This window comes from Rana temporaria, chromosome 13, assembly GCF_905171775.1.
Source record: "Rana temporaria chromosome 13, aRanTem1.1, whole genome shotgun sequence".
Taxonomy (NCBI): Eukaryota; Metazoa; Chordata; class Amphibia; order Anura; family Ranidae; genus Rana; species Rana temporaria.
In genome coordinates, this window is record NC_053501.1 from 113,895,179 (window position 1) to 113,921,710 (window position 26,532).

The 26,532-nt window shown below is 44.5% G+C and overlaps 1 protein-coding gene across 3 annotated transcripts in view; it reads left to right on the top strand.

Moving 5' to 3' along the window:
- The first annotated feature begins 7,914 nt into the window (after positions 1–7,914).
- The window catches only part of LOC120920943 (Fc receptor-like protein 3), a 60,688-nt gene continuing 42,070 nt past the window's right edge, over positions 7,915–26,532 (top strand). The window contains exons 1-6 of one of the 3 annotated variants that reach the window (XM_040333406.1): positions 7,915–7,995; positions 11,843–11,863; positions 15,724–15,744; positions 16,706–16,957; positions 21,342–21,608; positions 23,682–23,963. In XM_040333406.1, coding sequence (XP_040189340.1) covers positions 7,965–7,995; positions 11,843–11,863; positions 15,724–15,744; positions 16,706–16,957; positions 21,342–21,608; positions 23,682–23,963 — 874 coding nt within the window. In that variant the 5' untranslated portion in view covers positions 7,915–7,964. The remainder of the gene's footprint in view (positions 7,996–11,842; positions 11,864–15,723; positions 15,745–16,705; positions 16,958–21,341; positions 21,609–23,681; positions 23,964–26,532) is intronic. The other 2 variants (XM_040333404.1, XM_040333405.1) reach the window with 2 other exon arrangements.

Consider the following 26,532-nt stretch of genomic DNA (forward strand, 5'->3'; position numbering starts at 1 on the left):
CTATTCTGGCACTTCTCTCCTAACAAAACAGTAAAGTTTGCCCAATTTGTTTGTATAATGTGAAAGATGATGTTACGCCGAGTAAATAGATACCGTACATGTCACGCTTTAAAATTGCGAACGCTCATGGAATGGCGCCAAACTTCGGTACTTAAAAATCTCCATAGGCGACGCTTTAAATTTTTTAACGGGTTGCCAGTTTAGAGTTACAGAATTGTTGCTCGCACTCTTACGCACGTGGCAATACCTCACATGTGTGGTTTGAACGGCGTTTACATATGTGGGCGGGACTTACGTGCGTGTTTGCTTCTGAGCGCAAGCTACCGGGGACAGGGGCGTTTTAAACACATTTTTTTATTATTTTATTTATTATTTTACTTTTTTACATAAAAAAAATAAATTTGGATCACTTTTATTCCTATTACAAGGAATGTAAACATCCCTTGTAATAGGAATCTATTGTGACAGGTCCTCTTTATGGAGAGATGGGGGGTCAATAAGTCTCTCCTCCAGTCTGGAAAGCATGAGATCGGAAAAAAAATAATTAACCGATCTCATGCTGACAGCTGCGATCACAGCTTTGTTTATATACGGGGGGCCTGGACGTGACGTCACAACGTCGTGCCTGGTCCTCCGACGGTCATAGAGATGACTAGTGACCATCTGGTCCCTGGAAATCTCTATGATCGTCATCCGGCGGCGGCCGATTCTTTCTCCGGGTCCACCAAAGGCATGGAACTGCCGCTATGATCGTTTTTATGGTGCATAGAAAGATGATAATGATATCTGAATGATGCCTCTAGCTGCAGGCACCATTCAGATATCCCCACACAAAGTCAAGGACGTCATATGACGGCGTGCGGTATTGAAGTGGTTAAAGTCTGCCGTTGGCAGTGTAGCCAACAGTCAGTGGCCCAGATTCAAGAAGCAATTGCGTCTGCGTAACCATAGTTACGCAGCGCAATTGCTTACTTGCGCCAGCGTTTCGAATGCTCCTGATTCAGGAACCTCGTTACGCCGACGGCAGCCTAAGATATGCGTGGCATAAGGCTCTTATGCCAGTCATATCGTAGGCTGCATTCTTACGATGGCCGCTAGGGGGCGTTCCCGTAGTGGTCAGCGTATAGTATGCAAATTGCATACTAACGCCGATTCACAACCCTACGCGAGCCCTGCGTACGCAGTTTACGTCGTTTGCGTACGTCGGTTTTTGCGTAAGGCTGCCCCTGCTAATAGCAGAGGCAGCCAATGCTACGTATACCCGTCGTTCCCGCGTCGCAAAGTTTAAATTTTACGTTGTTTGCGTAAGTGAATCGTGAATGGCGCTGGACGCCATTCACGTTCACTTTGAAGCAAATGACGTCCTTGCAACGTCATTTACCGCAATGCACGTCGGGAAAGTTTCCCGACGGAACATGCGCACTACGCTCGATGCGGGAACGCGCCTAATTTAAATGATCCACGCCCCCTACGGGATCATTTAAATGACGCGCCCTTACGCCGGGCAGTTTTCCGGAGCGCACACGCAATTTACGGAGCTGCTACTCCGTGAATCAAGCGTAGCGCAGGAAATTTACGGAGGCACAGTCTTAAAACGGTACACTGCGCCTCTGTAAGAAAGGGGCAAGTCGTACCTGAATCTGCCCCAGTATTTATAGTGGCAGCCAGTAAAACAATGGGCATTTTTCTCCTGCCAGTAAATGGCAGTGACAGGAAAAGATTTCCAGTAAAAAAAATATGTCTGCGGTGCTCAGCTCGGAACTGCGCATGCACAGAGATTGGACTGGACTGTGAAGGAGAAGCTGATTTTTGTCACACTCACCTATTCCATGCTCCAGTGCCAGGTTTTTCCCTCTATGTCCAGTTGCCAGTTTCCAACCTACCTCTGGTGCTGCAGCCAATCACAGTGCGGGTGCTGTCTTAAAGGACTAGCATGCCAGTTCTTAGTGTTCTGCAATGCATTCATTTGATAGCAGATGGAACCCAAGTGCTGCAAGGGACTCTCATTTGCTCTCAGTAGTTGCCTTCTCGGGTTGCAGGGTCTTGGCAATCTTCTTATAGTCTAGGCCATCTTTATGTAGAGCAACAATTCTTTGTACGGCAGGGGCTTTAAGGGGTATAGGGGGCACGCGTCCGCCATGTGACGTATAGGGTGACCACATTTCCAAACTACCATTCAGGGACACCCTCCCTTCCCAAAAATCAGCTTGTGCTGTAACGAATCGCAGCACAGTGATTGGACACAAGAGGCTGGTGTTATGATTTGTCCAATCACAAGCAGGGGGTGGGGATTGTGCTTCTCCAGGCATTCCTGGCCAGGAAAGTACTGTCAGTGAGTAAAGCGGTGATGTGGCGGCCTTTTTTGGGAGCATCAGATTGGGGGTGACAGTGTCAGTTTCATTCACAGTATTTTCCTGGAATGAAGGTGTCTGGCACAGACCTGCAAAATGCGGGACTGTCCCGGGCAATCCAGGACACGGGTCACCCTAGTGATGTAGGAGCTGATGCTTGCCGGACACCCACGGTTGCTCCTGAGAGAGACAAAACAGAGGTCTGTCAATGTAATCAGACAGATCTCCGTTCTGTCAGGGGAGAGGAGAGAGATCTGTTGTTCATACTGCTTATGAGCAGCGATCAGTCTCCTCCCCCAGGCAGTCCCATCCTCCCTACAGTTAGAAACACTCCCTAGGACACACATTTAACCCATTGACTATTTGCGACGTGATTTTGCGAATGCGCACTGGAAATACGTCCAAGGATGGTGCATGCGCCGTTCGTAAAAAGCATCAATTACATGGGGTCATACTAGATTAGCATACAACACGCCCACTCCAAGCCTATTTTGAATCACGTGGCCTTACGCCGGCAGATTTACGTTACGCACATATGGGAGCAAGTTCTTTGTGGATACCCTACAAGCCACTCAGATTTACGGCGGCGTAGCGCATATAAGATTTACGCCGGCCTAAATATACGCCCGTTTTTGTGGATCTATAACTTTTGCGCAAATCAATCAATATAGGCTTTTTAAAAAAATTTTTATTTTTTACCAAAAATATATAGAAGAATACGTATCGACCTAAACTGTTTAGATTTCGATTTTTGAGGATATTTATTATAGCAAAAAGTCAAAAATATAGTTGTTTTTTTTCAAAACTGTCGCTCTTTTTTTGTTTATAGCGCAAAAAATACCACCAAAATAAATCTCTATTTGTGGAAAAAAAAGGGCGTCAATTTTGTTTGGGTGTGACGTCGCACGGCCACGCAATTGTCAGTTAAAAGGGACGCGGTGCCGAATCGCAAAAAAAAAAGTGCTCTGGTCTTTGGCCAGCCAAATGGTCCGGGGGGCTGAAGTGGTTAATGTGGAGAATTTCCTGAATCTGCTGAATTTTGGATACATGATTATTCGTCCATCTCTTAGAGACAACATTTATGTTTAGCAAACGGTGAACAATGTTGGTCAAACTTTTCCTGCTTCGTAGTTAGAAAGACAAACAGGAAAGCAGATATCACTTCTCGGGAATGAGCCGAAACATGTGCCCAATCAGCACTTCTTATCAACCCGTGTTGGCACACTTCTAAATATGATATATTACAAGACAAACCAACCGGCAGTGTTATTTATTTATTTTTTGCTTCGATCTGACCTTGTAAGAGAATCAAATATAATGTTAACAATTTTTTATAAAAATTAGTCATTAGGACGCCCAGTGAGTACTGAGAATATACTAAAGAGAACCCTGCCAGAGTAAAAGACCGTCCTAGAGGAAGGCGCCCTGCAAAAGTAGAGGTGCCACACTCACCTCTCTGGTGTCCTGGGTTTGTTAAATAATTAAAAAAAAATAATAATTAAAAAATTAAAAAACAGACAGACCCAGTGCACACGACCGACAGGGCCGTCTTTAACCACTTGACAACCACGCCTATTTTGGCACTTTTCTCCTTTATGTAAAAATTTTAGAACCTCCAAACATTATATATTTTTTTTAGCAGACACCCTAGGGAATAAAATGACTTTTTTTCTCGCACGGTATTTGCGCAATAATTTTTCAAACGCCTTTTTTTTGGGAAAAAAAACGGTTTCATGGATTAAAAAATAGCAAAACAGTAAAGTTAGCCCAATTTTTTTGTATAATGTGAAAGATGATGTTACGCCGAGTAAATAGATACCTAACATGTCACGTTTTAAAATTGCGCACACTCATGGAATGGCGCCAAACTTCGGTACTTAAAAATCTCCATAGGTGACGCTTTAAATTTTTTTACAGGTTACTATTTTCGAGTTACAGAGGAGGTCTAGTGCTAGAATTGTTGCACACGTTCTAACGCACGCGACGATACCTCACATGTCAAGTTTGAACGGCGTTTACATATGTGGGCGGGACTTGCATGCGTGTTCGCTTCTAAGCGCGAGCTACCGGGGACAGAGGCGTTTTAAAAAATATATATATATTTTATTTTTATTTTACTTCATTTTTTTTATTTTTACACTTTATTTTACATAATTTTTTTTGATCACTTTTATTTCCTATTACAAGGAATGTAAACATCCCTTGTAATAGGAATGTGTGTGACAGGTCCTCTTTATGGAGAGATGTGGGGTCAATAAGACCCCACATCTCTCCTCCAGGCTTACAAGCATTCGATCAGTGAAAAAAATTCACCGATCTCATGCCGACAGCCGCGATTGCGGCTTTGTTTACTTCTGGGTACTGGGCATGACGTCACAACGTCGCGCCCGGGTCTCCGACGGTCATAGAGATGACTGGTGACCATCTGGTCACCAGTCATCTCTATGCTTCCCGGCCAGCGCCGGCCGATTCGCTCTCCGTGCCCCCGATGGCATGGGAGAGCCCAGAGAAGCACCGGATGGCGGCGGGAGGAGGGGGGACGTCCACTCCCGCTGCCTATAAGAACGATCAAGCAGCGGAACTGCCGCTTTGATCGTTCTTATCGTGCACAGAATCGTCGGCTGAAGACGGTGATATCTGAATGATGCCTGTAGCTGCCCCCATCATTCAGATATCACCGCACAAAGTCGAGGACGTCATATGACGTCCTTGGTTGTAAAGTGGTTAACCACTTAAGGACCGAGCCTGTTTTTCAGACTCAGTGTTTACAAGTTAAAAACAGGTTTTGTTGCTAGAAAATTACTTAGAACCCCCCAAACATTATATATATTTCTTTCTAAAACCGAGAGAATAAAATGGTGGTCATTGCAATACTTTTTGTCACACCGTATTTGCGCAGCGGTCTTACAAGCACACTTTTTTGGGAAAAAAATCACTTTTTTTAATTAAAAAATAAGACTACAGTGAAGTTAGCCCAATTTTTTTTTATATTGTGAAAGATAATGTTACGCCGAGTAAAATGATACCCAACATGTCACGCTTCAAAATTGCGCCCACTCGTGGAATGGCGTCAAACTTTTACCCTTAAAAATCTCCATAGGCGACATTTAAAAAATTCTATAGGTTGCATCTTTTGAGTTACAGAGGAGGTCTAGGGCTAGAATTATTGCTCTCGCTCTAACTATTGCGGCGATACCTCACTTGCGTTTTCATATGCGGGAGCTGCTCACGTATGCGTTTGCTTCTGCGCGCTTTAAAAAATGTATTTTTTGTTTTCTTATTTATTTTAATTGATTTTATTTATTTTTACACTGTTTTTTTTTTTTTAAATGGGTCACTTTTATTCCTATGACAAGGAATGTAAACATCCCTTGTAATAGAAAAAAGAATGTCGGGTCTTCTTGAATATGAGATCTGGGATCTGGCGAATCCGCCGCGGAGACCAACATTATCGTTTACAGGACTAGCCACGTTAAAGATGGATGTCTCGGTTGTGGAGGCAGCTGCTGCCGTTACCGAGATATTCATCTTTCAAGTGATGTCGTATATGTACATGAGCCGGTCCTTAAGTGGTTAAGGCAGGGCAAAAGGGGGAAACTGCCCTGGGCCCCTGTCATTGTTGTGGGGCCCAAAGCAGCTGCCTCATACTTGCCAACTATCCAAGTTTAAAGGGGTTGTATGACTTTGAGTTAAAAAAAAAAAACATGTTATACTTACCTCCACTGTGCAGTTCGTTTTGCACAGAGTGAACCTGGTCTTCTGGGCTCCCTCGGCGGTTGTCTCAGCTCCTCCACGCAAGAGCTAACCCCCTCTCTCCCAAGGGGGTTAGCTTGCGGGCGCGCTCCCGTAAAAGCAACACAGCTCATCACCCTGAACACACCATCCCCACTGTGAAACATGGTGGTGGCAGCATCATGGTTTGGGCCTGCTTTTCTTCAGCAGGGACAGGGAAGATGGTTAAAATTGATGGTAAGATTTATGGAGCCAAATACAGGACCATTCTGGAAGAAAACCTGATGGAGTCTGCAAAAGACCTGAGACTGGGGAGGAGATGATCCAAAACATAAAGCAAAATCTACAATGGAATGGTTCACAAATAAACATATCCAGGTGTTAGAATGGCCAAGTCAAAGTCCAGACCTGAATCCAATCGAGAATCTGTGGAAAGAACTGAAAACTGCTGTTCACAAATGCTCTCCATCCAACCTCACTGAGCTCGAGCGGTTTTGCAAGGAGGAATGGGCAAACATTTCAGGCCCGGATTCACGTAGGTTTGCGCATTTTTATGGTGGCGTAGCGTATCGTATTTACGCTACGCCGCTGTAAGTCAGAGAGGCAAGTGCTGTATTCACAAAGCACTTGCCTCCTAAGTTATGGCGGCGTAGCGTAAATGGGACCGGCGTAAGCGCGCCTAATTCAAATGAGGATGAGGGGGCGTGTTTTATGTAAATGTTTGGTGACCCAACGTGATTGACGTTTTTTGCGAACGGCGCATTCGCCGTCCGTGTACATATCCCAGTGTGCATTGCTCCAAATTACGCCGCAAGGACGTCATTAGTTTTGACGTGAACGTAAATTGCGTTCAGCCCCATTCACGGACGACGTAAAATTTTCAAATTTCGACGCAGGAGCGACGGCCATACTTAACATTGGCTACGCCACCTAGGGGGCAGGTTTATCTTTACGCGGCGTATCTCTTACGGAAACAGCGTATCTTTACTGCGACGGGCAAGCGTACGTTCATGAATCAGCGTATCTAGTCATTTACATATTCTACGCCAAAATCAACGGAAGCGCCACCTATCGGCCAGCGGAAATATTGCACCCTAAGATACGACGGCGCAGGCCTTCGTATCTTAGGTAGGTATAAGTGTATCTCAGTTTGAGCATACACTTTAACTTACGACGGGCTTAGATTCCGAGTTACGTCGGCGTATCTAGTGATACGCCGGCGTAACTCTTTGTGAATCTACCCCTTAGTCTCTCGATGTGCAAAACTCATAGAGACATACCCCAAGCGACTTACAGCTGTAATCGCAGCAAAAGGTGGCGCTACAAAGTATTAACTTAAGGGGGCTGAATAATTTTGCACGCCCAATTTTTCCGTTTTTTTATTTGTTAAAAAAGTTTGAAATATCCAATAAATTTCGTTCCACTTGTTGTTGGTTCTTCAAAAAAAAATTACAGTTTTATATCTTTATGTTTGAAGCCTGAAATGTGGCAAAAGGTCGCAAAGTTCAAGGGGGCCCGAATACTTTCGCAAGGCACTGTATAAATGTATTATTTATAATAATTGTTTAATGCTTTAAATTTTTTACACCTATAGCAGTTATCTATTTTTTTTATTTTAATTTTTTATGTAAACAATTCATACATTCCGTCTCTTATCAGACCACTTGACTAAGCAGTTATTATAACAACATTCAGAATAATAATAATTATCATTTTGTAACTTACATTAAATCATGTGAGTTTTCTGCAACCGATTGACAAAATTGTAACAGTTCAAAAATTCAGGAACATTATTTTCCTGCAAAACAGGAAACCAAAACTCAATTTTATCTTTCTGAAGCAGAAACAAATTCATTCTGTATCGGGCTTGTTATGTGAGACATGCCTCCCTTATTTCTGGTGATTTTAGCTCGTAAGTATAATTTTTTTTTTGTGTCTGTTTATGTGTTTATTTGCTTTAAATATTTGTCATCTAGCATTTTGGGGATTTTCTGCATTTTTAAGTTGTTCTGTGAGATATTTGAGTTAAAAAAAAAAAATGTATTTTTTTTTTACATAAAAAAAAATGTATTTATTGAAATTAATTTAGAATTGTGTTTTTTAAATTGTTTTATTTGTTGGTTAATTTGTGCTGGAGATGTATTTTAGGGTTATCTGTTTGATGTTCTATTTAAAGGGCAGACACTTTTATTAATAGGAATTTGTGTCAAAGATTCTGGCTCAGTGTCAATGTCTCAGTGATGATGTCTACAGTATTTGCTAAAATTATCATGAACTCAAATGTCACATTACCCTACAGAGATAATAATTGTACCCAAGCAAGGTGATAATCCGTATTTTCCACCCTATATTTACTTTTTATTGCCACATTGTTTTTTTTCCGTTGAGTCCCCCTATATACTGTACTGTATATTCTCTAAATCCACACTGATATAGTGGAACCTCGGATTGCGAGTAACGCGGTGAACAAGCGTTTCGCAATACGAGCGCTATATAAAAAAAAATCCTGACTCGGTTTGCGAGTGTTGTCTCGCAAAAGGAGCAGGATTCAAGCCAAAGCCACGTGGAATAATGCGTTTGGCCTGAGGTGGGGGGGGGACGCCGGAGCCGAGCGGATCGAAAATGCTCAGAAAATCTCTGAAATACTCAGTTCCCGAGCCTTTTCAAGGTTTTCCAAGTTCAGCCGAGGTGTCCTCGGCCCTTTCCGGATGTTTTCAAGGCTCTCCGATGCCCCCCACCTCTGGACACATGCGGTATTGCATGCCATTGAAGTCAATGCGAAACCAATTATTTTAGTTTCCATTGACTTCAATGGGGAAACTCGCTTTGATATGCGAGTACTTTGCATTACGAGCATTCTCCTGGAGTGGATTATGCTCTAATCTGAGGTTCCACTGTACTTCCCATGTAAGGTCAGGTAGTGATGGTGGATGTGAAGACCTTGGTCACAATTGACATTACAACTCATCCCAACAGTAGGGTTGAAGTCTAAACAGACCAGTTGAGTTCCTCCGCATCAAACTGGTCAAAGGTGTTCAGTAGGGTTGAGGTCAGGGATCTGTGTAGGACACTTGAGTTCCTTCATACCAAACTGGTCAAAGGGGTTCAGTAGGGTTGAGGTCAGGGATCTGTGAAGGACATTTGAGTTCCTTCATACCAAACTGGTCATAGGTTTTCAGTAGGGTTGAGGTCAGGGATCTGTGTAGGACATTTGAGTTCCTTCATACCAAACTGGTCATAGGTTTTCAGTAGGGTTGAGGTCAGGGATCTGTGTAGGACACTTGAGTTCCTTCATACCAAACTGGTCAAAGGGGTTCAGTAGGGTTGAGGTCAGGGATCTGTGTAGGACATTTTAGTTCCTTCATACCAAACTGGTCAAAGGTGTTCAGTAGGGTTGAGGTCAGGGATCTGTGTAGGACATTTGAGTTCCTTCACACCAAACTGGTCAAAGGTGTTCAGTAGGGTTGAGGTCAGGGTTCTGTGTAGGACAGTTGAATTCCTCCACATCAAACTGGTCAAAGGTGTTCAGTAGGGTTGAGGTCAGGGATCTGTGTAGGACATTTTAGTTCCTTCACACCAAACTGGTCAAAGGTGTTCAGTATGGTTGAGGTCAGGGATCTTTGTAGGACATTTGAGTTCCTTCATACCAAACTGGTCAAAGGTGTTCAGTAGGGTTGAGGTCAGGGATCTGTGTAGGACATTTGAGTTCCTTCATACCAAACTGGTCAAAGGTGTTCAGAAGGGTTGAGGTCAGGGATCAGTGTAGGACATTTGAGTTCCTTCATACCAAACTGGTCAAAGGTGTTCAGTAAGGTTGAGGTCAGGGATCTGTGTAGGACATTTTAGTTCATTCATACCTAACTGGTCAAAGGTGTTCAGTAGGGTTGAGGTCAGGGATCTGTGTAGGATAGTTGAGTTCCTCCACATCAAACTGGTCAAAGGTGTTCAGTAGGGTTGAGGTCAGTGATCTGTGTAGGATATTTGAGTTCCTTCATACCAAATTGGTCAAACTTTGTCTTTATGAAGCTGGCCACCATTTACAAAGTCAGGTACTGATGTTGAATGAGATTATCTGGTTCACCATTAGCATTCCAACTCACCCCAGAGGTGCTCAGTAGGGTTGAGTTTGGGGATCTGTGTAGGACAATTGACTTCCTCCACACCCAACTGGTCTAACCATGCGTGCATTTGGCCATAGAATGTATTCAGTATTGTCTTTTTATTTTACCCCAAATTTTGGCATGTTACAACGAAAAATGTAAATGTATTTTATTGGGCTTTTATGTGATAGACCAACACAAAAACCTACCTGACATACATACACTGACCTACCTGACATACATACACTGACCTACCTGACACACGTAGACCTACCTGACATACCTACACTGACCTACCTGACATACATAGACCTTCCTGACATACATACACTGACCTACCTGACATACATAGACCTACCTGACATACATACACTGACCTACCTCACATACATAGACCTACATGACCTACATACACTGAAGGTAGAGACATACATACTGACCTCACCTACCTGACATACATACACTGACCTATCTTACATACATAGACCTACCTGACATACATACACTGACCTATCTTACATACACTGACCTACCTGACATAAATACACTGACCTACCTGACCAGGAGACAGACTTCATGTGTCCTGCAATTCAGCTCAGCCTCAGCCGTAGTGTGCGGTTACAGCAGTCAGCCAGAGAAGGAAAGAATACCCTCCTGCCCGAATGCCGAGCAGGGATCTCACAGTGATGTGGCGCGGCGTTGGCAATGTAATTCCCGCCTTCTGGAGCCTGTAGCCCCTATGATGGACGTCACATGTCCCGCAGTGTTGGCATTGGACCAGTGGGATGTCCATCATAATGCTGCAGGCTCCAGAAGGCGGGACTTGCTATGTCACTCGGCCGCACTCGGTGGTGCTCGGGATTAGATCGGTCCTCGCTCAGCCGCACCCGGGGCTAACAATTGGACAGTGCATTCCTGAGACCCGGGGCTTTTCGGGGATCCATTTGGGGCTCCAGCCCCCCCAACCCCCCCCCCCCCGACACCTTTTGCCCAGTCACAGTCCAGACCTAAATCCTATTGAGAATCTGTGGCAAGACTTGAAAATTTCTGTTCACAGACGCTCTCCGTCCAATCTGACAGAGCTTGAGATATTTTTCAAAGAAGAATGGGCAAAAATGTCCCTCTCTAGATGTGCAAAGCTGGTAGAGACACCCCCAAAAAGACTTGCAGCTGTAATTGCAGAGAAAGGAGGTTCTACAAAGTAGACTCAGGGGGGCGCCATGCAAATGCCCCCCCCCACACTTTTCACATATTTATTTATAAAACATGTTGAAAACCATTTAAAATTTTCCTTCCACTTCACAATTATGTATTAGGTTTTCCTTGCTGTCTGTTCCCCCCCCCCCCCCCCCGTCAAGGAGATTCACCCTCTCTATTTGTCCTGTTTGCCATTATCATTGCAGGTGGACATAAAAGAAAATCACAATTTTGGGGGTTGTCCCTAGAACAGTAATAGAGGGGGGAAATCTTCCAATGGGGAGTTAGTTCTGACCTGGGGGGCCCCAAAGTATATATATATATATATATATACTGTATAAAACAGTGATTTTTTTTCCCCTGGTACTGCAAGTTTAAAAATGGCAAATGACTTATGTATGAATACCCTATCAGATAATAAGGTTTAACTAATTTTAACTGTTTTCCTTTAATTTTTTACAGCTCTAGTTTTGCAAGTTTTAGGTAAGTATTGTGTTGTTTTTTCTTGTTTTTGCTGACCTAATCACATAATTTATAGTTCAGATAGGGGCAAGTAGACATTTTGGACAGAAACAGAATTTGGAATTATTGCAGAATGATTCTACTGTTGGAGGATCCAAAGGAGGTTGCCAGACTCCATCTGCAGTATATATAAAATATCAATTTTAGGAGAACCAACCCTATAAGTGTTAGCTGGAGGTTTACATTTTAGTGTCACATACCTGTGTGAGGAGCACCAGATGATGAGGGTGGCCCCTTGCACAATTCCTGCCTGAGCACCCATGAAGGTTGAGATAGGAACTGCTGGAGCGCTGGAAGGACGCAGGTCCAAGGAAGCCACCTAAACTTGGGTGCCCTGGTGTTAGGTAAATAGAAGCATAGTAATGAGGACACCCCGACCAATAGAGAGGTCAGAAGTTGAGTTTGGTAACAGTTGAGCAGAAAGGCCCCAAATCACAAGCAGGTTCAAGGTCAGAGATGAGCAGATCTTGGCAATGTGCAGGCAATGAATTAGAGAACTGACCCCTAGAATCTTGGTCAAGAGTCCAGGTGGAGGTCAGTAACACGGGTTAGCAGCTGACATAAACAGGCAGTGTAATCCAGAGGTGGGTCCAAGGGAAGCCCATTCAATAACAGAGTCAAGAATATTCAGGATGAAGGATAACAGAGACACAAGCTGAAAGACCATCAACAATGATCCCATGCAGAGCCCAAGTTTAAATAGGCCACTAGGTGTCAATATCTGTGGTAGACATGCCAATGCAGCCATGTGCACACCTTTGTGTGCATGTTCCTGTCAGCCGGCACAATTTCTCTGACAGCTGATATGATGTTCCTGACAGTAATGACACTTACACACGATTGGAAATTCCGACAAGAAAAGTCCGATGTGAGCTTTTGGTTGGAAATTCCGACCGTGTGTAGGCGCCAACGGAATTTTTCTGTTGGAATTTCCACCGAGAAAAATTTGAGAGCTGATTCTCACATTTTCCGACGGGAAAAGTTCTTCTGATCGTCTGTATGCAATTCCGACGGAGAAAAATTCTACACATGCTCCGAATCAAGTCGACGCATACTCGGAAGCATTGAACTTAAATTTCCTCGGCTGGTCATAGTGTTGTACGTCACTGCATTCTTGACTGTTGGAATTTGGTGTGATGGTGTGTATGCAAGACAAGTTTGAGCCAAGATTCCGTCGAAAAAAATCCACGGTTTTCTTGTTGGAATTTTCCGATCGTGTGTACGCGGCATTAGTAGAGGTTTTGCGTCCATGATTGGTTTTATTTTGTGGTGGTGTTTGGACACCATTGGACCACGGGAGGTGGAATAGATATTTTATAATGAATACATAAATTAAAATACTATGAAGCCTCGTACACACACAATCAGTCCATCCGATGAGAATGGTCTGAAGGACCGTTGTCATAGGTTAACCGATGAAGCTGACTGATGGTCCGTCGTGCCTACACACCATTGGTTAAAAAAACGATCGTGTCAGAACGCGGTGACGTAAAACACAACGACGTGCTGAAAAAAACGTTCAATTCTTCCAAGCAGACTTGATTCTGAGCATGCATGGATTTTTAACCGATGGTTGTGCCTACTAACGATTGGTTTTGACCTATCGGTTAGGAATCCATCGGTTAAATTTAAAGCAAGTTGGCTTTTTTTAACCTATGGGTAAATAACCTATGGGGCCCACACACGATCGGTTTTGACGGATGAAAACGGTCCATCACACCGTTGTCCTCTGGTTAACCTATCATGTGTACGAGGCCTTACTTAACCATAAGTCAACTTGTTTGTCACAACCGTCATTTGACTTCCATCAGATAGAACTGCAAGTAGTAGAAATCCGAAAATGTTCAAATTCTTGTTGGTGGACCAATTAATTTGCTTTTTTTTTATGTGTACCGGACAGAGCTAGGGCTCCGTTAGAGATATTAACTGTTATAGGGTTCCAAAGGACCCTTATACCCATTTACTTTGGGAAAAGGGGTAGTTCAAGATATATAATATATGTAAAATGTGGGAAATTTATTTTGAATGTGCCAATGGATCTATGCATTTTAACCCCTCCGAATTCAACAGAGCAAATCTTCATAATTTTCTAAATTTCAACTCGTATGCCGCGTACACAGGATCGGACATTCTGACAACAAAACCGTGGATACATTTCTAAAGGATGTTGGCTCAAACTTGTTTTACATACACACGGCCACACAAATGTTGTCGAAATTGCGAAAGTCAAGAATGCAGTCACGTATAGCACGTACGCCGACACTATAAAACGGAAGTTCCATACCAAGTGCACCACCCTTTGGGCTCCATCTGATAATCTCGTGTTAGTAGAAGTTTGGTGAGAGAAGATTCACGTTTTTCAGCTTCGTGCTTTTCAGTCCGTTACTGCTCTTTGCAGCGTGATGAATGTGCTATCTCCATTACGAACGCTAGTTTTACCAGACTGAGCGCTTCCGTCTCGTACTTGATTCAGAGCATTCGTTGAATTTTGTGCGTCGGAATTGTCCACACACGCTTGCTTTACGAGAACGGATTTTGTTGTCGGAAAAATTGAGAACCAGCTCTCAAATTTTTGTTGTCGGAGCCTACACACGGTTGGAATTTCTGACCAAAAGCTCCCATTGAACATTTGTTGTCAGAAATTCCGATTGTGTGTACGATTGTGTGTACGGGCCTTAACCACTTAATGCCCGCCGCACGACTATTTACGTCGCAAAATGGCACGGACAGGCAGAAGGGCGTATATATACGTCCTTGCCTTTCCGCGGGTCGGGGATCCAATCAGGACCCCCCCCCGCTGCGTGCGGCGGGCGGCTTACCTCGGGGAGCGATCCGGGACGACGGCGCAGCTATTCGTTTATAGCCGCTCCGTCGCGATCGTTCCCCGGAGCTGAAGAACGGGGTGAGCCGTATGTAAACACGGCTTCCCCGTGCTTCACTGTGGCGGCGCATCGATCATGTCATCCCCTTTATAGGGGAGACACAATCGATGACATCAGACCTACAGCCACACCCCCCTACTGTTGTAAACACACACTAGGTGAAGCCTAACACGTTCAGCGCCCCCTGTGGTTAACTCCCAAACTGCAACTGTCATTTTCACAATAAAGAATGCAATTTAAATGCATTTTTTGCTGTGAAAATGACAATGGTCCCAAAAATGTGTCAAAATTGTCCGAAGTGTCCACCATAATGTCGCAGTCACGAAAAAAATCGCTGATCGCCGCCATTAGTAGTAAAAAAAAAATAATTAATAAAAATGCAATAAAAATATCCCCTATTTTGTAAACGCTATAAATTTTGCGCAAACCAATCGATAAACGCTTATCGCGATTTTTTTTACCAAAAATAGGTAGAAAAATGCGTATCGGCCTAAACTGAGGAAAAAAAATTATATATGTTTTTGGGGGATATTTATTATAGCAAAAAGTAAAAAATATTGTATTTTTTTCAAAATTGTCGCTCTATTTTTGTTTATAGCGCAAAAAATAAAAACCGCAGAGGTGATCAAATACCACCAAAAGAAAGCTCTATTTGTGGGGAAAAAAGGACGCCAATTTTGTTTGGGAGCCACGTCGCACGACCGCGCAATTGTCTGTTAAAGCGACTCAGTGCCGAATCGCAAAACCTGGCCTGGGCATTTAGCTGCCTAAAGGTCCGGGGCTTAAGTGGTTAACACTGCATTTAAGTTGTACGTTGTATGTTAAAATATTAGAATTTATTAATTTTTTAAAATTGCTTCCAAAGCAAATATGCAGGCAGGGCTGCAAAAGAATAATACATTTATATATTTACCATGTCCATCACTTTCTATCTTCCAGCAGCAGTTCCGGACAATCCAGGTAAGGCCTTTTCCTGAAAATGTGGTAATGAGCTTTTTTTGGTTTGACTTTTAAATTTTTTATTCATTTAATCACAAAGGGCAGAATTAAAAAAAAAACAGTAGAATTTCAATTATACAGTATGGGGCAGATTCACGTAGATGGGCGCATTATTGGGTGGGCGTAACGTATTTGAGTTACGTTACGCCGCCGCAAGTTTTACACGCAAGTGCTTTATTCACAAAGCACTTGCCTGTAAAGTTGCGGCGGCGTAGCGCAAATCCCCCGGCACAAGCCCGCCTAATTCAAATTAGGCGGGTAGGGGGCATATAGCATTTAAATTAGGCGCGTTCCCGCGCCGAACCTAATGCGCATGCGGCGTCCGAAGAATATCCCAGGGTGCATTGCTCCAAATGACGTCGCAAGGACGTCATTGGTTTTGACGTAAACGTAAATGGCGTCCAGCCCTATTCACGGACGACTTACGCAAACAACGTAAATTTTCACATTTTGACGCGGGAACGACGCCCATACTTAACATTGTCTGCGCCTCATATACCCAGGGGCAACTTTACGCCGGGACAAGCCTAACGTAAACGTTGTAACTTCACTGCGTCGGCCAGGCGTACGTTCGGGAATTCGCGTATCTATCTAATTTGCATACTCGACGGGGAAAACGACGGTGGCGACACCTAGCGGCGAAAAAAATGCATTTAAGATCCGACGGCGTAAGAGCCTTATGCCTGTTGGATCTAATGCTTATCTATGCGTAACTGATTCTAAGAATCAGTCATATAGATACGACGGCCCAGATTAGGACTTACGACGGCGTACATGGCGTTGCGCCGTCGTAAGTCCTTTAAGAATCTGGGCCTATATGACTGATTGTTTTAAATGAACGCATTAAAAAAAAATCTACTGTAAATAAAGATTTTATTTCATGAACTTTTTTTTTATATAAAACTGAATTGCTGTGTTGTAGGAGATGGAGATAAGCCAATCGTCACCTTCATACCGGATTACAGAAAAATGTTCTACAATGAGACCCTGACTATAGCATGTCTTGGGGGGAAAGGACAGCAAACGTATACCTGGTACCGGAAGAACAATAAACTGGAGTCAAACCAGCAGAACTTTACCATGGATTCCATTCAGTTATATGATCGTGCAAACTACCAGTGCCAAATCGGCAACAGTGCTCTAAGTGACCCAGACCGGCAGCATGTCGTTACTGGTGAGTTCATCCGGTACTATTCACAAAAATATGTTAGCAGATAATCTGTTCACATCATATTTGTATACAAGCAATATCAAAGAAATCATAAACATACATTTACTATAATTCTTTTCAAAGATGAAGTTTAGAGATGTGCTTAAATAGGAATGTGACCTGCCCCCCATAGATCTTGTAGACTGAAGTCCAGCATAGCAAAATGCTCTTTTAACACTGCCATGTTGGAGACAGCCTATAAGGTCCTCCTGCGTTGGTACTGGGTCCCGGTCCCCTCAAACCGGTCATGCAACGACAGATGCTGCCAGGGTTGTGGTCAACGAGGAGATGAACTGCACACATGGTGGTCTTGCCCCCGTCTTGTAGGATTCTTGGTCAAGGGTCTTTGGTCTACTATCCTCCCTTTTTCACGTAACCTTCCGCAAGGACCCCAAATTTTCATTACTCCATTGCCCGATCCCAGGGCCTTTTCTCTCACCGGCAGAAACTAGCCACATACTTATTTATCGCTGCCAAACAAACAATAGCGAGGGCTCGGAAAAAACCTTCTGTCTCATTTTCAGAGGTAAAGAATACCTTGACGACCCTTATGATCCATGAAAAAGTGTCCAGCCTCCTCCACGACTCTCATGCAAAATTCCTTAAGGTGTGGGCCCCGTGGTGGTCCTACGCACTCCCTACTCTACATCTGACTAGTCTAAATTTAAATTAAATTTTACCCCATTTCCAGCCTGGGGGACCCTCCTTTCTCTTTCCCACTTCTTCTCTGTCCCTCCTTCTGACTCGTCCCGCTTCTGGGCCTCTTGCTCGCCGCTCTGTTCTACACATACCCAACCCCCCCACCCCCCCACTGTTGTGCGTGTTTTGTGTGTGTTTTTTTGGGGGGGTGTTTGTTTGTTTGTTTTTTCTCCCTCCCGTTCTGCGGACAACTCTGCTCCCCCTTGTCTGCCTTAGCCCCTGGTTCTGAAGGCTCGGGGCATAATGCACTAACCCCCGACCACGGCTGGCGGCTCGGTGTCAGTTTATAATCTATACCCTCATAATATATGTTTTATCTTGTACTTTTATGTAAACTTCTTTCTTATGTTTCATGTCCATGTCCCCTGCATGGGAATTTGTTATCTGGTTTCCCCATTTTCATATCTCAATAAAAAAATATTGTACCAGAAAAAAAAAAAAATTGAGAATTTTTTTTACCCACTGCAGCAGTCACATACCTTACATGAAATGTCCTACTGATGTCCTACATCCTCAACCAGTACAAATAATTTGCACTTTTATGGGTTACCTGAGCTCTGTCCCAAATGCATTGGAATCAGTGGAGAAGGTAAAAATAATGTGGATTTTGGTGGCTTATAAGGGTCTTATATCTTGTCTATAGTCCCTTCGCACACGTTCCTGGGAACAAGGTTCATCGATACTGGGTGCTGTAGTGACTACCGTCTGGTTAATGGAAACATCTCAGAAAACTGCACATATTCGCCAGCACACCAAGGATCCCCAACTGTCGCCCAAAAGTTTTTTATCCCAGAAAGATCACATCACAAGAGCAAGTGCAAAGTTTCGGGAGGCTCACAGGACCTCTTCGTCAGACATGAATCAAAAAAGCTCCTGAGGTTTTGTAGGCAGGTGCGAGTTTGTTGTCTCCACTGTAGGTGGGGCTTTACCAGAGCGGTACCACAGCCTAGAGAAGAAGTGGGGAGAAACTTGGTTTCTCTTTGATTTCTTGGTCCCTGGGGGCAGTGTTCTGGTTGGCTACGTTGCATTCAGGTGACCTCTGGTGGCCATCTTGGTTTAGCAGAGTCTTTATATGTCCATTCCCCCTGGTTTTGGTACGCATTTTGAGAAGTGGCTAGAGTAGGGAAAGAGCACCCATCTGTCAGAGAAAGAGATAGCAGCAGCAGATATGTTCTAGATGACTAAGGACAGGCTAGGGACTAGCAATCCTGCACAGAAGCCTTCCCTTTGGGACCAGACCAGCCAGGCAGAATTCCACCCTTTTGAAGACAGATGCTGTCAGTGCATCTTCAACAAACTGAAAAAATTCAGAAAAAAAACATCAATAGCAGCCTTACTGTGCCCATCAAATGCAACCACTGTGCCCATAAAACGCAGCCACTGTGCCCATCAAATGCAGTCACTGTGCCCATAGATTGCAGCCACTGTGCCATCAATTGCAGCCACTGTGCCCATCAAACGCAGCCACTGTGCCATCAATCGCAGCCACTGTGCCACCAAACGTAGCCACTGTGCCATCAAATGCAGCCACTGTGCCCATCAAACACAGCCACTGTGCCCATCAAATGCTGCCACCGTGCCCATCAATCGCAGCCACTGTGCCACCAAACGCAGCCACTGTGCCATCAAATGGAGCTACTGTGCCCATCAAACACAGCCACTGTGCCCATAAAATGATGCCACTGTGTCCATCAAATGCAGCCACTGTGCCTATCATATAGTGCCACTGTACCCATCAAAAGTTGCCACTGTGACCCCCCCGCCGCTCACCATCTGCCCGGCACTTACTCTGTCTGGGTGGCGAGTCAGGAATGCAGGCAGCGAGCGGTGGGACCTTGCAGAAGGTCAGACAGCGTCTCCTGTCTCCTCCGTGCGTCTCCTCCCCTCCTCCCCATAGACGTCCAATTGTCGCGACTGTCCATTCAGCAAACCAGGTGACAGGTAACAGACCTGTGCACTTGATTGGTGGTAAGGCGGTTCAGTGTTAGGAAAGTGAATATTTCTAACACACCTGAGTGGATTGGGAGCCCAATGCTCTGTGCTCGCAGTTCACCTTTTTTGAAGCCTATTAGAGCCTATCGCTCTAATCAGGTGCTTTAAAAATACACCCACGCCGCTGGAATTGAAGCGCCCGCATTCGAAAAGGGTCCGGGCACTTAAATAAGGGGTGGCGGCGGCGGACATGGATAGATATATACACAGAGGGGGTGGCTGGAGAAAGGGGGTGGCACCCGTGCGCCCTTAATGGACGCACCGTCGCTGCTGCTGATATCACTGGGAATCCTTGGTTACATAAATATTATTATAGTGCCCAACAGTTTGTGCAGCACTTTACAGTATAAAAGGGGACAGGACAACTACAATACATGTTTCAATACAGAAGTAATAGGAGGGCCTTGCTCATGGAGCTTACAATCTCTAGGGAGGGGGAGGTGGTACAAAAGGTAATAGCTGCCGGGATGATCTGATAGAGGCGACCCAAGTACAGTTTGTAGGTGAAGGTGGGGTAGGCTTCCCATCGTTAGGCAATGTCCTCAAGGATTGCCTAAAGATGGACAGGGTAGCAGCTAACTGGACATACTGGGGAAGGGAGTTCCAGAAGATGGGAGTGGTTCTGGGGAAGTGCTGAAGGTGAGCATGGGAGGAGGTAGCAAGAGAGCTGGAGAGCAAGATGTCTTGGGAGGAGCAGAAAGAATAAGTTGGGCAATGTTTTGAGATGAGGGTGGTGACTTCACTGCTCACTTATAGCCACTGTCAGGGCTATTTTTCTATTTTCCTACACGCAAATGGAAGTCAGAGATCACTTAGTTAATTGTAACTTTGTGGCAAGTTTGTGATATGCATTTATGAATGCAGTCCAGAACTTCACCGGCGCCATGATTTGCATGACTGCATCACCTTTGACCCGACATCTTAGGCCTCGTACACACGATAGGTTAACCAGAGGACAACGGTCTGATGGACCGTTTTCATCGGTCAAAACCGATCGTGTGTGGGCCCCATAGGTTATTTAACCATAGGTCAAAACCGATAGGTCAAAACCGATCGTTAGTAGGCACGACCATCGGTTAAAAATCCACGCATGCTCAGAATCAAGTCGACGCATGCTTGGAAGCATTGAACTTCGTTTTTTTCAGCACGTCGTTGTGTTTTACGTCACCGCGTTCTGACACGATCGGTTATTTAACCTACGGTGTGTAGGCGTGACGGACCATCAGTCAGCTTCATCGGTTAACCTATGTTAAACTGTCCTTCAGAACGTTGTCCTCTGGTTAACCTATCGTGTGTACGAGGCTTTAGTTAATTGTAACTTTGTGGCAAGTTTGTGATATGCATTTATAAATACAGTCCTGAACTTCACTGGCACCATGATTTGCATGACTGCATCACCTTTGACCCAACATCTTAGTCCAAGATGTGGGTTGTGACTCCGAATGATATTGAATACCATGGGCGTCTGCAGGTAGGGGCAAGGGGGGTCAGCTGCCCCCCCCCCTGGGCGGAGCATGGGTGACTTTAAAATCATGCCCCCCCCCCCAAAAAAAGTTTCTGCGGATGCCCATGTTGAATACACCTCTCTTTTAATGTAATTCTTCATGTATGGTCTTTGATGTCACTGTTTACAGCTTTGCCTATATCTCCTCCTCAGATCTTACCATTTTGCGAGTGCCTCGCTATGTGTTTGAAGGCGATATCCTACACCTCAAATGTGACAGCCGTCTTGATGTGAATACCACCAAAGCCATGGTGACCTTCTACAAGGACTTTAAATACTTAAAGGGCAAAAGCACAGAGACTTCTTTATTAATTGGAAAAGTTGATAAGAGCATGTCTGGAAGGTATAAATGCTCAAAAGAAGCCTCCTTAAATGATGTTCAGAAGACTAGTGATGATGACGAATACATTGAAATTACAGGTAATATTTCCTTACCCTAATTAATGTTGGTCTACTTTTGTTTTTTTGATGGGCCTACTTATGTATTTAGAAAATGCCCCTTTAAGACCCTTTTCACACTGGGGCGTTTTTCGGGCGCTTCGGCGTTAAAAAAGCGCCCGTAAAGCACCTGAAAGAAGCCTCATCTGCAATCCCAATGTGAAAGCTCGAGAGCTTTCAGAGCCCTTTCACACTGCCAGCGCCCAAAAAACGCTGGTAAAACTCTGCTAAGACCCCTTTCACACTGGGACGTTTTACAGGCGCTTTGGCGTTAAAAAAAGCACCTCAATGGGAAGGGGCACTTTAGGAGCTGTGTATTCAACGCTCCTAAAGCGCTGCAAAGAAGCTGCTTGCAGGACGTTTTTTTGACGCCCTGCCAGTGCCTCAGTGTGAAAGCACTCGGGCTTTCACATTGGGATAGCAGATGAGGCTTCTTTCAGGCGCTTGGGCATTTTTCACCCTTAGGCCCCTTTTACACTGGGCCTGGGAGGTGCTCTGGCGGTATAGCGGCTCTATTTTTAGCGCCGCTATACCATAATTTTTAACGCGGTATTCGGCCGATAGCGGTGCGGTTTTAACCCCCGCTAGCGGCCGAAAAAGGGTTAATACCGCCGAGGCGCATTGCCGGCGGCATTACCTTGGTTTCCCATTGCTTTCAATTGGGGAGGAGCGGTGTAGGAGCGGTAAACACACCGCTTCTTCACTGCTCCAAAGATGCGGTAGCAGGACTTTGGAAGCGGTCCTGCTAGCGCACCGCTTCAATGTGAAAGCCTTCAGGCTTTCACACTGAAGACTGCAGTGTGAAAGGGGCCTAAAGTGCCAAAAAAACACCCCAGTGTGAAAGGGGTCTAATACATCTCTTGTTACATCTACAATGTATTACATAACCATAAGGGTATTTTTACACTGAGGCGCTTGGTGCGCTGGCGGCAAAGCGCCGCTATTGCTAGCAGCGTTTTACCGTCATGTTTGCCGCGATTTTCGGCGCTAGCTAGCGTGGAGATTTTAACCCCCGCTATCGGGCGAAAGAGGGTTAAACCCGCCCACAAAAAAGGCAGCTTTAAGGCGCTTTGCGGGCGGTTTAGAGGCACTACCACATTGATTTCAATGGGCAGGGGCACTATAAGAGCGGTATTTTTACCGCTCCTACCATGCATCAAAGAAGCAGCTGGCAGGACCTTTTCTAGCGTCCCACTAGTGCAACGCTCCAGTGTGAAAGCCTTCAGGCTTTCACACTGGATAGAAAGGAGCGACTCTTTTAGGGCTCATTGCAGGCAATATTTTTAGCGCAAAAGTGCCTGAAAAATGCCTCAGCGTGAAAGGGGTCTAATACATCTCTTGTTACATCTACAATGTATCACATAACCATAAATGCTCTTAAATTCAATGTGCAATATTAACCCCTTCACGCCGAGCATACGCAAATATACGTCCTCGACTTTCGGGGGGTTATCCTGTGATGATGCCTGCGGCTTTCCAGGCATAACAACCAATGTGGCTAAAAGCCGCTCGGCTGTTAAACATTTGGGGGCACAGTGGCAACACTTGAGGCACAGTGGCAGCACTTGGGGCACAGTGGCAACATTTGGGGCACAGTGGCAACACTTGGGGCCAAGTTTCAGCACTTGGAGCACAGTGGCAACATTTGGGGGACAGTGGCAACACTTGGGGGCACAGTATCAGCACTTGGGGCACAGTGGCAATACTTAGGGCACAGTGGCAGCATTTGGGGCACAGAGGCAGCGTCTGATGGGCAAAGTGGCTGCATTTGATGGGCACAGTGGCTGCGTTTGATGGCACAGTGGCTGCGTTTGATGGGCACAGTGGCTGCGTTTGATGGGCACAGTGGCTGCGTTTGATGAGCACAGTGGTTGCGTTTGATGGGCACAGTGAGGCTGCAATTGATGGGGTTTTTTTTGTTTCGGTTTGTTTGCGCCCCTCCAAAAAACTTTGAGCACCAGCCGCCACCGATGGGAGACCTGAACTTTGCCCCTGAGGTTTCTTACCTTTCTATTGTGCCAGAATAACACAATTTTGCTTTATTTTCTCTTCCAGAGTTGTTTTCCCCACCAGAACTTAAGATATACCCAAACCCCATCCAGGTGGGTTCCAACATGACCCTGACTTGTGTGACTGTTCTTCACCCTCTAAGAGCAGCTACAGAATTGCAATTCGCCTTCTATAGGAACGGATGGCATGTTAGAGGGTTCAGCTCATCAAATACTTTCACCATCCGCTCTGTAAGACAAAAGGATTCCGGAGATTATTTCTGTGAAGTGCAAACATTGACCGGCAGTGTTAAGAAGATGAGCAAATTGGTCTCCATCCAGGTACAAGGTGAGAGTAAAACATACAGCACAATCAATACAATGAAGAAAAAAAATAACTACCAAAAAAAATAATAATCTGAATTTAAATTTGGGGTGTTATAATAATGCAGAAAATCTTCCAAAAACATCATCTACCACCTGTGTATTCCACTTGCCATCAAACTCAGCATGCTCCTTGCATTGCAACATGCCTTCTGAGCTTTGCTGTACAGGGATGGCAAGAACCTGTTATCCAGTGGCGTCCATAGAGGACGCTGGAGCGCCACTCCCTCTGGCTCCGCACCGCCACTAAGGCCTCGTACAGACGAGGGGTTATCCGCTGGAAACGGTCCGCTGGACCGTTTCCAGCGGACATTCCTCCTCCGGATTTTGATCCGATGGCTTGTACACACCATCGGATCAAAATCCGTGCGGAAAACATCCGCGGTCACGTGTCGCGCCGTCGCCGCGACGATGACGCAGCGACGTGCCAGACGCTGGAAGGTAAATACTTCCACGCATGCGTCGAATCATTACGACGCATGCGAGGGATGGGAGCAGACGGACTGATCCGGTGAGTCTGTACAGACGACAGGATCAGTCCGCTGGACTGGATTCCAGCGGATAGATTTTGTAGCAAGCTACAAAATGTTTATCCGCTGGGAATCTGTCAGCTGGATTTTTATCCGCCGAAAATTGTCCGCTCGGGCCTACACATGACCGGATCTATCCGCTGGAACTGATCCGCGGATAAATCCCAGCGGATAGATCCGGTCGTGTGTATGGGGCCTTAGTCTAATAACATAGATTCATGCATTGCACGAATCTATGTTATTGTTGCCGCTGCCGCTGTTCTATTCAGATGGCTGGACATTGAGCGCCGACCATCTGAATAACGGCAGCTGGTTGGCTGTACGGAAGTGCCTATCAGAGCCAGCAGCTCTCCGAGTACAGCCCTCGGGTCTCCGGAAGCTTATCCTCGGAATGCACGGGGGGTGCGTTCCTTGGATAAGACTGACAGGCGTCTCAGCCAATCAGGTTGGCCGGTTCTGGCTACCGGTAATCTGATTGAAGTGGGGTTCACCGCTCCAGGGAAATCCCGAATGCAAACAAGGACAAGTCCAGGTAGACGTGGGTGCTGGAAATGCACTAGGCAATGGAAAGTAGCAAAAGACGGATGGACGGCCGCACACCAAAGAACTCTTGAGTTGTCTTTATTGAAGGAACATAAGCAGACACCGCAAATACACAGCAAGAATCATAAACAGCCGACGCGTTTCACACTTAGTTAGTGCTTATTCATGACCTGATTGGCTGAAGCGTCATCAAGGGCGGGAGAAGACATTGAGGGTCGAGGACGTGGATGGCTGACTCCAGCAAAATTTGAAAGTTTGGAAATTCCAAAATTTGAAAGTTTGGAAATTCGAAAATTCGGAACTCTGAAAATAGAAAATTTGAAAATTCGAAGATTCGGAAATGCGAAAGTTCTAAAATCGGAAATTCGAAAATTAGAACGAAAATTCTAAAGAATGAAAATCCGAAAATAAGAGCGAAAATCCAAAAATTTGAAAACCTGAAAATTTGAAAATGCTAAGATTCGGAAATGCGAAAATGTGAAAATCAAAAATTTGGAAAATTTGAAAATAAGAACTAAAATCACAAAAATAAGAACAAAAAATTGAAAATAAAAGCGATAATCCGAAAATTAGAAAACCTGAAAATCTGAAAGTCTGAAATAATAACTAACTAACTAATAATGACTATTACTAGTAAAAAAAAATAATAATAAAAATGCCAGAAATCTATCCCCTATTTGTAGACGCAATAACTTTTGCGCAAACCAATCAATAAACGCTTATTGCGATTTTTTTTACCAAAAATATGTAGAAGAACACGTATCGGCCTAAACCGAGGAAAACATTTTTTTTATATATTTTTGGGGATATTTATTATAGCAAAAAGTAAAAAATATTGCATTTTTTTCAAAAAAATTTATAGCGCAAAAAAGAAAAACCACAGAGGTGGTCAAATACCACCAAAAGAAAGCTCTATTTGTGGGGAATAAAGGACGCCAATTTTGTTTGGGAGCCACGTCGCACGACCGCGCAATTGTCATTTAAAGCGACGCAGTGCCGAATCGCAAAAAGTGCTCTTATTTTTTTTTAAACTAACCTTTTCAATCACTTTAAGTGTCAATGTGAGATGTCAGGGTTTTTTTTGACCCCGGATCTCACAATAAAGAGGACCAGTCATGCTTATTTCTATTACATGGGACGTTTACATTTCTTGTAATAGGAAAAAATGTGATAACAAAAGTAAACAGACAGTGTAAAAGTAAAAAAAAAAATAGGAAAAGTTTTTTTTTTACTCCCTCCGAGCTCGTGCGCAGAAGCGAGCGCATACGTAAGTCGCGCCCGCATATATAAACGGTGTTCAAACCATACATGTGAGGTATCGCCACGATCGTTAGAATGAGCACAATATTTATAGCACTAGACCTCCTCTGTAACTCTAAACATGTAACCTGTAAACATTTTTAAAGCGTTTAAAGATTTTTTAAGTACTGTCGTTTGTCGCCATTCCACGAATGTTGCAAA